Genomic DNA, 12,637 nt, shown 5'->3' with positions numbered 1-12,637 from the left:
ATGAATTTCATCTCCCGCGTTAAGGATGCTGCGGGTCAATGGATTGAGAATATAGAGGGTATTAAGGCTTCGGTGACCAATTTTTTTACCACTTTGTTTTGCTCCGATCGCGAAGGGAGGGAGACACCACAGGTGGACTTTGCGGTCCCAAAACTGAACCAGTTGGAGAATTCGGAGCTACACAAATTGCCCACCATGGAGGAGTTAAAGGAGGTCATCTTCTCTATGTCCCAGGACAGTGCGCCTGGCCCTGATGGCTTTAGTGCAGGTTTCTATCAAGCAAGCTGGGTGATAATTTGTGAGGATCTACTAGATGCGGTTTTGGAATTTTTTGAGGGTGGACAACAGCCGCGGGGGTTTACGAGCACGTCCATAGTTCTTATCCCAAAGGTAGTGGGTGCCTCGCAATGGAAAGAGTTTAGATCGATAAGCCTTTGTAATTTTAGCTCGAAGTTGATTTCCAAAATTTTGGCAAACCGTATCAATCGGCTGCTCCCCAGGTTGGTCTCCGACTGGCAGACGGGGTTTGTGCCAGGCAGGGAAATAGTAGACAATATTTTACTGGCGCAAGAGTTAGTGCTGGATCTAGATCGACGGCTGAAGCACTCGAACCTTATTCTCAAATTGGATATGGAAAAGACGTACGACAGAGTTGAGTGGAGCTTTCTTCTTTTCATGCTACGCCAGTTTGGCTTCAATGAGGGAAACGTTAATTTAATTTTTCAATCCTTCTCGAACAACTGGTTCTCGATTTTGGTAAATGGCTCTCTGGCGGGCTACTTCAAGTCTTCCAGGAAGGGGATCCTTTATCACCGGCCTTATTTATTCTAGTGGTAGAATTCTTGGGTCGGGGGTTAAAGTGTCTTTTTTCAGCGTGAAGAGAGTAGATATTACGTGTCGGTCGGGAATCGGGTTCCTTATCTTGCATTTGCCGATGACATCCTGATCTTTGCCAGGTGCTCTGAGGACTGCCTGGATGGGCACTCTGCCCTATTTCGTAGGTAACAGGCCTTTTCGGGCCAACGGGTTAATGCTAGCAAAGTTCGTTCATCATTTCAAATCGAGCTTCGGAGGATCAGACGCAGTTCGTGACGACGAAGCTCCAATTCCAATAGCAGGCACTCTCGTTTAACTACTTAGGTGTGCCATTCTCGAGGGGGCGAGCTACCTGTTGTTTATTGATGGCCTTGTGGCAAGGATGCAGGATCGGCTGTTTCACTGGAGCTCGCGGTTACTCTCCTCGGGAGGTAAGTTGATCCTACTCCATCATGTGCTATCCTCCATGCCAATGTATCTATTGCAGGTGTTGTGTCCCCCAAAGGCTGTGGTTCAAAAATTGGAGAGAATTTGTAATTCTTTTTTGTGGGACAAACCAGGAGGGGTGAAAGGTATTCAGTGGAGGTCATGGGATAGGTTCTGCTATCCGGTTGACGAAGGAGGGTTGGGATTTCGTTCGTTCGTAGATATGAGCAGGGCCTTTGCTTGTAAGCTATGGTGGAAGCTACGGAAGAGAGATTCCATTTGGGTTGAATTTATGCACTTTAAGTATATAAGGGGGGTGCATCCCATGGTGGCCCAGGTTAATAGACCGCCGCTACCCTGGCGACAGTTGGACAAGGTTCGGTCAATCGTCGAGAGCAAAATTCGATGGTATTTGGGTAGGGGGTTCGTGGACTTTTGGTTTGATCATTGGTTATCCGATCGGTCTCTTGCTGAGATGGCGGCAGTCTCTGATCCTCCCCATATGCTACTGGCGGAGTTCTACGGAGATAAGGGGTGGAGTCGGGACATGCTAAATAATTGGTTGCCGACCCACTTGGTTCAGCAAGTCCTACAAGTTCAGTTGTTCCCCGATCAGGACGATTTGATGGTTTGGGGGGACTCGTCATCGGGTTCTTTTTCACTCAAAACAGCTTGGGCAGCAGTCCGACGGAGACGAAACATGTCGATAGTGGATCAACGACTTTGGAATGCAACTATTCCGTTGAAGATTTCCTTTTTTGTTTGGAAGGTGCTAAGGGGCATAGTCCCAGTCGACTTAGTTTTGCAGAATCGAGGTATTAATCTAGCCTCTTGCTGCTCGTGCTGCTCGGCCCAGGGGGAATCTTTGTTACATCTTTTCCTCGATGGCCCGGTTGCTGCACAGGTGTGGACTCACTTCAAGAGGAGGTTTGGGATGTTGGCCTCTAATTCCAATTCGGTTTCGGCGATGTGCTTGACTTGGTTTTATTCTTCATCGTGCGTTAAGTGGGACCATATTATGGTGATGCTTCTTTGCTTAATTTTGTGGTTTCTATGGAAGGGTCGGAACAAAGCAAGGTTTGAAGGGTTGCCCTTTGATGCTCGAGGGGTCATTGATATGGTGGAGAGCTTTGCGGTACAACTAGGACGGGCGAAGGTTTTTAAGGTGGCTCACTTCAGAGGGGATTCGGATGATCCATGGAGAGCCCTGGCTACCTCGTGTTGTACACATGTTCATTACTTGGCAGTTGCATGGCATCGTCCACCTTTCCAGGTCGTGAAGCTGAATACTGACGCGAGTGTCTGTCATGGCCGGGGAGCCAGGGGGGCTTGCTCCGTGACCATGAGGGCAAGCTCATCTTTGCATTCTATAAGGATTTCGGGGAGGTAGATGTCCTAACAGCGGAGAGTTTGGCGTTGCTCCATGGCCTCCGCTTGTGCAGGGAGGAATTCAGGGGAAGGCTATTGTGACAGCCCCACCTCCCCCTAAGGCGAACCAGAGGGTTCGGCGGACCGCCTGCCCAACTCTCGCCGGGACTCAGTCGTTCACTACATTACTCAATTAAAATCGGAATAAAACCACAAGAATAAATAGGACAATGATCCAAAACTTAAAGCGGAATTTATATACATTGCTATCCCAAAAGGGAGTATCAATATCGGATATACAAAGGTTCTCAATCCTTCATACGTCCAACCCATGCCAAGCACTAAGGCGAGAACCAAAACAAAAGAAACAAAAGAACTATACTGGCTAGTCTATATCGAGCTCACTTCCTTGCTCGCCTTCCCCTGTTAAGGAAAACAAACTAAAGGGGTGAGCTAAAAGCTCAGTGAGGTTCCGAACACATATTCAACAACAAAGCCAATACATTAACCATCGGTAATCAATAATTCAAGAAACATTTACAATGAAAAGCGATAATAACACATACATTAAAAGGATACCGGCTCACAGGGAGCCATTTGTTCGTTCGTTCGTTCGTTCTCCTGTCATTCCCCTTATTCCTCCAATCATTTGAAAATGCATTTTTGTAAGTAAAACCCTCGTTCGATCGTTCATTTCATTCACCCCCTCCTGGACGTTGGCCAGGCTCCACCAACCTACAAGGTAATACTCGAGTATAACAACGTTCACACCCAGGGTCACCATATCGCCCGACCGAGTCCGCTTCTGGCTCGAGTCGATCGGTAACGAAGGGCAGGGCCCAGTTCAGCCAAAAGGCTTACATCATGCACAACTAATGTATCAATCATTAAATCGTTGAAAATTTCACGTTTCATTTAGGTCGAGCGCGATAAAGTACACGCTCGCCTAGAAAATTCGTTTTGGAAACACTTAACACCTTATCAAACAATAACAAGTCATGAAGTCAAGGAGAATATAACAAACAAGGAACACTCACCTATGTACGCAAAACAACGTGCAAAATATTCTTCCGGATATTATCCTTAGCCACCGAGAAAACCTAAGATTAAACGAGAAAGAATATTACAGCTCATCTAGCACAAACAATTATGTGAAATCAAAGAAACTCAACAATTGATGAGTAGAACGTATAAAAAGATTTTAAAGTGAAACGAGGACATTTGGACCCGTGGACAAGAATAATTAGGGTTTCGTAGACCAAACATAAAACTAAACTAAAGACAAGTCAGAATCTAACTAGATAGGCTAAGAAATACTGTTTTCGGAATCGTTTATATGGTTCAAAATCATCTCATATTCAAGTAAATATTATACATTAAAGGTCTTAATGAAATTCATGAAAAAAAAGAAGGTCAAAATACCCAAGAAAACCCTAAACCACTCCTCTTTATTTAGGTAAGAGTAAGTACACATTTGGATTTTCCAATTGAAGAAGGATCATGTTTTAAGATGGAAAACGGTCATAGTATTTGCCAAACGAAAAATATACAAGTTCAAATAGAAACTTAGCCCTCGAGCGAAAATTTGGGCAGCACGCCCTTTGTATTTACCTATTTCCCAGCCATTTATGGCTTCACTATTTTCCTCAATCAATCCCAACATTACACACAATATAAATAGCCACTCAATAGGCTCAATGTCATATGATTACCAAATCAAGCTAGGACATGTGCGGAAATGACATTTAGGTTGGAAAACAAAAGGCAGATTTGCTGTTGCTTAGCGGAACTAACACAACTGAAGCGACACTAGTCGAATTGAGGTGAAATTTACACCGTTTCGAAGCTAAGAGAAAGGAATACAATGTTGAAGAAGGCCACTCAGTCCATTTTGCAATGTATCTAGGTCGAATTTACCAAAACAGCCCCAGATTTTCCAATTTGAAGTTTACTGTGGCAGTCCTGATTCATTCAGTCATATCTCAGCATATACAACCCCAATTCAAGTGATTCCAAAGCCATTTGAAAGCTAAGATAAAGGCTATAAGTCTTAAGAAGACCTCGATAATCAAATCAGTAGTATTCCTGGTCAAAACAACCAATTACAGAAGCTGATTAGCATGTTCGGATAGAAACAGGGCAGCAGGGGTATTTCGGTCTTTTCACAGGATACGTTACTCCGATTGAGCTGAAATTTTACAGGATACTATAAAACATCATTCTATACAACTTTCATGTTTTGTGATAAGGCCAATTCGGCCTCTAACTAGGTGTAACAGTACCGGCCAGAATTGGGGAAAAATGAAACCCTAATCTGGAATTTTCCGCACAAGGTGGAAATTTTCCGCAATTAGCTACAATTTATGCACAATAGCTTCATTCTAAGCTATCCCAAGTCATCATTCATGGCCACACAATATTAAACATATGAAAACAGAAAAATTCAAGAATAAATATAAAAGTCACCAATCTCAACTAAAAGTCATGAAATCTTTCACCAAATCACATCTTTGACTAACACAAGCTACCAATTTAACATTAGCAAGACCAAAGAATGAACTCCTTAGCTACTCACCTTGCAACTCAAGAGAAGAGCCAACTAAGCACCTTTGTTTCTCAAACCACTTCACCAACTATCTCAAGACCACTTAGCTAAGGGATTTTATGGAGTGATTTGAAGTTTTATCGGTTTGATTTGAAGATTGGAGCAAGATTATGAAGTAGGAAGTTGGAGGATTTTTTTCTTTTCTTGAGCAAGAGGTTTGGCCAAAACACAAGATAAATGAGAGAAAATTGAGTCAAAATTGATTTTAGGAAAGTTAAGAAGGTCTTGGTCAAATCCAACATCCAATGGGTTTGTGACACTTGGCACCTTGCTTGCTTAAGCTTATCTCTTTGTCTCTCTAATACTAATCTATATAGGTAACTTCTAATTATCTCTTAGCACCTAGTACATTAATCCCGGTATACAAAACTTAACCTAATTGGCCGAATTTTATCAACTTACCGCACTAGTGGGTCCCACAACCGGTATACGCTCTTAATTTCTCAAAAACTAATTAATACTAGAAAATTAATTCTAGAACTATATTTACTCATAAAATTATCTAGGAAATTTTTCTAATAAAGAAAATGCAGAATAACATGCAATTAATTAACATAAAACCTAGAAAATAAGAAAATGTACGGGTTCTCACAGCTATTGGTAGAAGTGGACTCAAATTCCCTTGTGTCTCTGGTTAATTCAGGGGGTTTGGCGAAATGGCCTTTGTGTAATTTTGTTCGACAAATCCGGGATATGCTTATGTCCTTCTCGGCTTCGGTATGTCACATCTTCAGGGAGGCGAACTGTCCGGCTGATGCGCTAGCGGGGTCTAAATTGGGGAGGGAATGGGTCACGTCATCCTCTGCTAGCCTTCCAGGGCCAGTAAGGGCAGCAATTTTGTTAGACTATCGAGCTTGCTCAAATATTCGAGTTCAGCGTTTCCGGGAGTAGTCTTGTGAGAACCTTGAAAATATATATATATATATATATATATATATACATGTTGCAACTGCATTTTAGACTTTTAATAAATTTTATTATTAGTTGTTCTTAAATAAGTATGTAAAAATAATTTCTAGATTACAAATAATTTAATTGTGCAAAATATTAAATTATTTGATTTTTGCCAAGTTAAATTAATATTTCTTGATGTAGATTATTTTATTGCTTTAATATTAATTCTTTGAATTCCGATAGCTAATATTAAGTGTTAATAATGTTAAGTGTCAACGAGAACCTAGAATTAAGACGAAATCGATTTTAGGTCAAAACCCTTTATAATTTCACTTAGGACGTTAAAATCTCAATAATTGAATTTTTGGCGAGATTAGTATACTAGTAGGCTATCAAATTTCATTTGGGGTAAAATTTTGGAATTTGATTACGAGTGAGGACTTAAGTGGAAGGTCGGACAAGATGTTAGAAGACCAAATTAGCCTTCCTCCATCTCAAATTAACCATGCAGCCATGGAACCTCCTTGGGTAAGCTTCAAATCCAAGCATTTCCATCTTGCCGGTTCCATTCTCCACATCAACACTCAACCTTCCATCTTTGCCAACTCACCCCCACTACACACACTCCACTACATCAGCTTCAATTCACCACAACACTCCATTTCCATTTCCTTCTCCTGCCGTGAACCGAGAGTGAAGTGAGAGAGAGAGGGAGCCGAGCTCTTGATTTTCTTTCCTTTCTCTCTGTCCGTAAGCTAGAAAAAAAAAAGAGAGATCTGCCGTTCTTCCTTCATTTCATCCGTGAGCTGGTGAAAAGGACCGAGAGCCAACACTTCTACCATTCCGTTTGTAAGCTTGAGCAAGGGAGAGAGAGTCGGTGAGCTGCATTTCTGAACTGTCCGAGAGAGAGAGAGAGAGAGAGAGAGAGAGAGAGAGAGAGAGAGGTAGTGTGCGAGCTATCTGTCTTCATCTCCTCCATCACTGCCGAGCTGTTCATTTCCTTCCTCATCTTCAACCAATTGTGATCAACCCAACAACCAACACCACAGCCTGCCCAAACTGAGCTCAGCCAGCTATACCCGAGTTCCTTAGCAAGCCGAGAGGAGAGAAAAAAATTGCAGCTGCTTGTCGCGTGTGTTGAGTTTCAAGTTAAGGTAAATTCTGGACATAGACTAGTTAATTATAGGTAGATGATGTTGTTATGAGCATGCATGTGATGGTTGTGCAGTTGGACGATGAATTAAGTCACAAGAAATCTGATTATGAAGAGGATGGGAATTGCCGAGAGCTTGAGCTGGGAAATGCAGCTTTAATTTGTTAATTTGAGGTGATCTGAGCCTAGATGTGTGTTTAGCCAAATAAAAACTGGATGATTAAGCTTTGCATAAGGTTAATCAGCCTTGATTTAGCAAGAAAATCAAAGTGATACAGAATCTACTTGCATGCAAGCCAACCGAGAAGACTTAGATGAAATTCTGGTTGGTTGGTGACCTTGATGATGTCCGAACCTGGCTTTGGATTAAAACTGATAGTCAATTAATTAATTGGTCATGCATGTTGCTGATTGAGCCGTGGATGAGAGAAAAAAAAACTGAATTTCTAGAGTTGCTTGTGAGTTAAGCTGGCCGTGACTTTTGTGAGGCCCCAGTCCGCTCTTAAGCTGATGAGGGTTATTCGTTCATCGGTGAGGTGGATTCGGGTTTTTATCGCCCGTCTTTTCTACATTTTTCTTTATTGGAAATTTTTCCCAGATAATTTTCCTGAGTAAATATAGGTTTTAGATGAGTTTTCAAGTATCGGGTAGGTTTTGAGAAATTAAGAACGTATATCGGACGTGGGACCCACTAGTGCGAAAAGTTCGGAAAAAATTCGGCCAATTAGGTTAAGTTCCGGATACTGGGTGAAATTTATCTGGTGTTAGGAGATAGGTAGAGGAGGTGATTTGATTGATGTGAGAGGAAAAAGAAAAGATAGGAGTGCATTAATGGAGGTGACAAGTGTCACCATTGTATTGGAAGTAACTTAAGATTTACTATTCATTTTTGTTGACATTTTGACCAATTGGTTAAATATCCTAAAATTAACCAAAATTCATTCATTTCTTACCTTCTTGGTGGCCGGCCCTCTTGAGCTAAAAAGGAAGAGAAAACTCTTCAAAATCTTGGTAACTACCTAGCTCAAATCATCCAACCAAGTGCTTGATCAAGTTTCTACTCCATAAACTCTATCCCTTTGGTGCTAGTGAGTGGTTTAGTGAAGCTGGTTTGAAGAGCTAAGGTGGCCAACATCTCTACCTCTCTTGTTACTAGGTGAGTGGTGTGTGAATTTACTCTTACATCTAATGATGCTTAAGTTATGCTTAGTAGTGGTTAAAGTGATGATATTTGTGCTTTATTTCTTGATTTGAAGTGATTTGGTGAAGTTTTTATATTTTTGAGGAATTTTCTGGTTTAATATGAATGTGTTGTTGTGGTCATCTATGATGGTTGATAATGAGGGGAAAAGACTCTAGTAGGTGTGAATTAGTGATAATTGTAACCAATTTTGGGTTTGGATTGAATTGTGGAAAGTTAGGGTTTTATCACCCCTTATTCTGTCCGGTTTTGGATCATAGGGTTAGAGGCCGAATTGGACTTTACTTAAAACATGAAAGTTGTAGGTATTGATGTGTTTGAGGTGTCTGTAAAATTTCAGGTCATTTGGAGTAGTGTAGAGTGAGATATGTCGATTTTACTGTTGCTGTTCTGGGTTGATCAGAATGTGCGAACTGCGTTTGAACTCGTCTGTTTTGACTGGCATTGCTTTCGATTTGGATGTTGAGATCTTCTGATGAAATGTAGCCCTGTTTCTAAGCTTTGGAATGGCTTTGGAATTTCTGGATTTGGACTTGTGTAGGCTGAGTTATGATGTTTGTACTAGGATACGATTTGTGAACCTGTTTTGCGATTCTGGTATAGTGTCTTGCATTTTGACCTTGTTATCTTCAAAACTGGACAAAGTTGCCTTCTTCAACATTGTAGCCCCTTAAGTCCTGAATATTTCTGTAAAGTTTCAAGTCAAACGGAGTAGTGTATTATGAGTGATAGACAGAACACTCAGGCCTGTTTTAGACATTAGTTTGGGTACGTTTTGCATTTCAGCTTCTGACCGTGGGGGTTTTCATTTTGATCCTGTACGATCTGGATTTTGATTCCTTCATAAGAAATGTAGTTCTTGGTCACAGCTTCGAAACGCTATAAAGTGCGTCAAAATCCGAGTCCCGTAGCTCGAGTTATGATCGAAATAAGAATGCATGTCAGAACTGTTTTATATCCGGACAGTTTATGACTGGAGCTTTGGCTTCACGTTTGACTAGGTTACAAGCTGTTTGGGCTTGCGACCAAAACACCAAACTTATAGCCCTATATCAGAGCTTTCTAACGCCCTTGGAATTTCATGAATCGGATTTATAAAACCTGAGATATAGCCGAGCAAATAAGGCCTGCCCGTGAAAATGACCATTTTCTGGTCAGATCTGTTTTGGTCCTGATGACCAACTTCCGTTCCGAATTTGGATTGCCGACCTTCATGAAAGTTGTTCCATCTGGAATGAACTAGCTAACTGCCAATTTGCAGCTCTTTTGCCCATGTGTAGCATAGAAAACAGTTTGCACTCAAAACTGACCATTTGTGCATTGGCCAGATTTCGTAAGTGATTGTGTTTGGTTCATTTGGGACTGAAGCCTCCAGTTTTAGTTCTGGATGTCTTCATAACAGTTGTTTTTCATCCTGTAAGCTTCGATATGGCATCTCATACGCCTTAATCCGATATTCGTAGCTCAACTTATGATTAAAATAGAAACGAGTGTCAAATCTGCCGTTTCCGCTAACGGCCGTTTCCGTTTCCGTCCGTCATATGTACGTGCGCGCGTGCCGTTTTTGCCGTTTTGTTTGTTTGAGGCACGATAGTAGCCGTTTACGATATTATGTGACACAATCTCCTATTTCAGACGGTGGTGAGTTGGGCGGATCTGGTGGGGTCCACTACTAGCTGATCGTTTCGATCCGACTTCGTACTTTTGCTATTTCCGTTTTGAGTAAGTATTCAGGCCAGTTTGGTGTGTTTTCTTTGCTATGTGTTTGAGATGTGTGAAAAGGGTACTTAGGCGAGGGTGTACTTTATCGCACTCGACCTAAACCCTAATTTGAATGTATAATTGTACTTGGCATATGTATATGAACCTTTTGGAACCAAAACCCTTGAGCTTGTGGCTCGGGGCGACTTTCGAGTAAAGTTTGTGAAGTTTGCAAAGTTTGTGAGTTCGTGGGCCCGATCTAAGACCTGTTTGGACTATTCGAGCCGGTTAGGGCTTGGTCGAAGTCAGTCCAACTTAGTCTGAGGTCACCAAGTTTGTAGGTTCATGTTATGAACCAATTTTGTGAATCCGGTTCACCGAGAAGGTGACCAAGTTTGTGACCCGAGCTTGTGACTCAAGCTCAAGTTTGTGATTTCGTTCGCCCGGGCAAGTTTGTGAGGTGACTGGCCAGTGAGGGTGATAAGGTGTCGGTGGGTGTACAAGTGAAGTTCTACGGACCATTGAGTGTGGTCGACGGAGTGTCGGCAGGAGATCACGCATGGCATATGAATTGGCTTTGGAGCCACCTGTATCCTTATTATGTGATGTTACTTTTCTGCTTTTGCTTTACTCTTACTGTGTAACTGTTGTTACGTGAAATTTATGCTTTCGCCCCTGTTTACTTACTAAGCATATAGCTTACCCCTTTCCTTTTGTTTTCCTTAGCAGGGGCCGACGCGGGGATTTTGGCTCTTACACTAGTATAGTTAGATTGGCTTGTAATAGTTAAACAGTTAGGATGTTTGTTTTTGTTTTGGTGGTTTGTATAAGGACCCTTCTTAGGGTCTATCTTCTGCTGGTTGTGGTTATAGTGTATTAGAGTGGTTTGACTCGAGACTTTTGAGGATGTAAATGTAACTTTTGGGATTGTATATATATTGTATATAGTGCTCTTTCGATTTATCTAGTTTTATTGCTTTAAGTTTTGAGTCCTGGCGCGAGCTAGGCAGGCGGCCCGCCGATACCCTTGGGTTCGCCCTTGGGAGAAGTGGGGTCGTCACAGGTGGTATCAGAGCCATATGCCGACAGTTGGGACTTTACGTCCTTCGTCTGGAAAAGCCCCGAGCCTCTCGTTCGTGAAGAGTCACGAAGCGAAACTCTCCGTAGGGGATGCCCGCGTGCGGGTGGCAAGCTGATAGGTACCCTGTGATGTGACCCTGAGAACTGTTACAGGTGGTATCAGAGCGCCTAGGTTAGAGGACTTGGGCAAGTGGGACATACGCGATAGGCACTAAGCATATGTGACCATTTTAAGTTGAATGATATCTTTTAAGCTGAAATGCTGGTGAACTGACGAATTAATGTTTTGTAGGTATGTATCCGGGCGGTTCGAGTGGTGCGGGACCCAGTGGCGTGGGACCGAGATTTCCGAGTTCGAGAGGCGTAGAGGATCGAGTGCTGCGTAAGCGGGCGATCCGCTATCGGCAGAGACCTGGACAGCCTTACACTTTATACTCCCCTTTTGGTCAGGTGGCGCACCGACCTTGTGGATGTTGGTACACATACTGTTACCCTGACGAGGTCGTCCTGGCTGTGGACGACGAGCGACGCAGCCTGCTTAGACAGCTAGACGAGGCTAGAGAGGTTGGCCTTGGGCAGGCGATGCGTATTAGGGACTTGGAGCGGGGTCTCCGAGAGGAGAGGGAGAGGACGGATGCTATGCACCGTCAGCTCCAGGACACACACCAGCACCTCTTCGCTATGAAGAGGCAGCTGAGGGACAGGGCTCGGAGTATGTCTGTTGACTGCGAGCTCTTACTAGATTTAGCCGCAGAGGCTCTGCCACGAGCCACCGGTCTGGAGATGATGGATGAGGTGGATACGTTAGGTTCTGTTGGGAACCTGGGTCCTAGGGGAGACGCATAGGGCCGCTTTTGTACTTTTGACTGTAAGGCGGGTTACTTTTGTTAGAACTAATTCGGCTAATTCCTTTTGTTACTTGGCCGACTAACTAGATTTTGGAGCCGGAGTGCTCGTGTATATTGGGTTTTGTACCGACTGGAGGTCGGGTAATGTGTAAATCTTTTGGTGTGACTGTGTAAATACGTGTATATATTTGAATAGAATGTTGAATTTATCTTTTGTGTGCCTTTTGTGCGTAAGTTTTGTGTCTCTTCTTTTGCTCATAGTCTGGATAATAAGTATACGGATTGTTCCGAATTATAGACTTGTACACTAGATGGCCTCCGGTACTCGAGGTGGAGGTAGAGGGCGAGGACGAGGCCCTGAAATGGAACATGAACAAGAGCCAGACCAAGTAGCTACAGCCATCCAACGAATGGCTGACTTGATGGAGCGTATGATTGACCAACAGGCTCAGGGCCACGGGAATGCTGTTGGAAACCCTGGACATAATCCGGGACATAATCATGAGGGCGAGGACCGTGCCTTAGAACGGTTCCAAAAGTTTGCA

The 12,637-nt window shown here is 42.9% G+C and overlaps 1 protein-coding gene across 1 annotated transcript; it reads left to right on the top strand.

Annotated features, from left to right (window-relative positions):
- Positions 1-2,632, top strand: LOC113759880. Its single transcript, XM_027302458.1, has 4 exons — positions 1-756; positions 874-1,001; positions 1,141-1,247; positions 1,377-2,632. Exons 1-4 carry the CDS (start codon positions 1-3, stop codon positions 2,630-2,632), a joined length of 2,247 nt encoding a protein of 748 aa, XP_027158259.1.
- Positions 2,633-12,637: the final 10,005 nt, after the last annotated feature.

This window comes from Coffea eugenioides, chromosome 2 (assembly GCF_003713205.1).
Source record: "Coffea eugenioides isolate CCC68of chromosome 2, Ceug_1.0, whole genome shotgun sequence".
NCBI classification, from domain to species: Eukaryota; Viridiplantae; Streptophyta; class Magnoliopsida; order Gentianales; family Rubiaceae; genus Coffea; species Coffea eugenioides.
The sequence above is the reverse complement of the archived record's forward strand: the minus strand, read 5'-3'. Positions and strand labels throughout refer to the sequence as shown.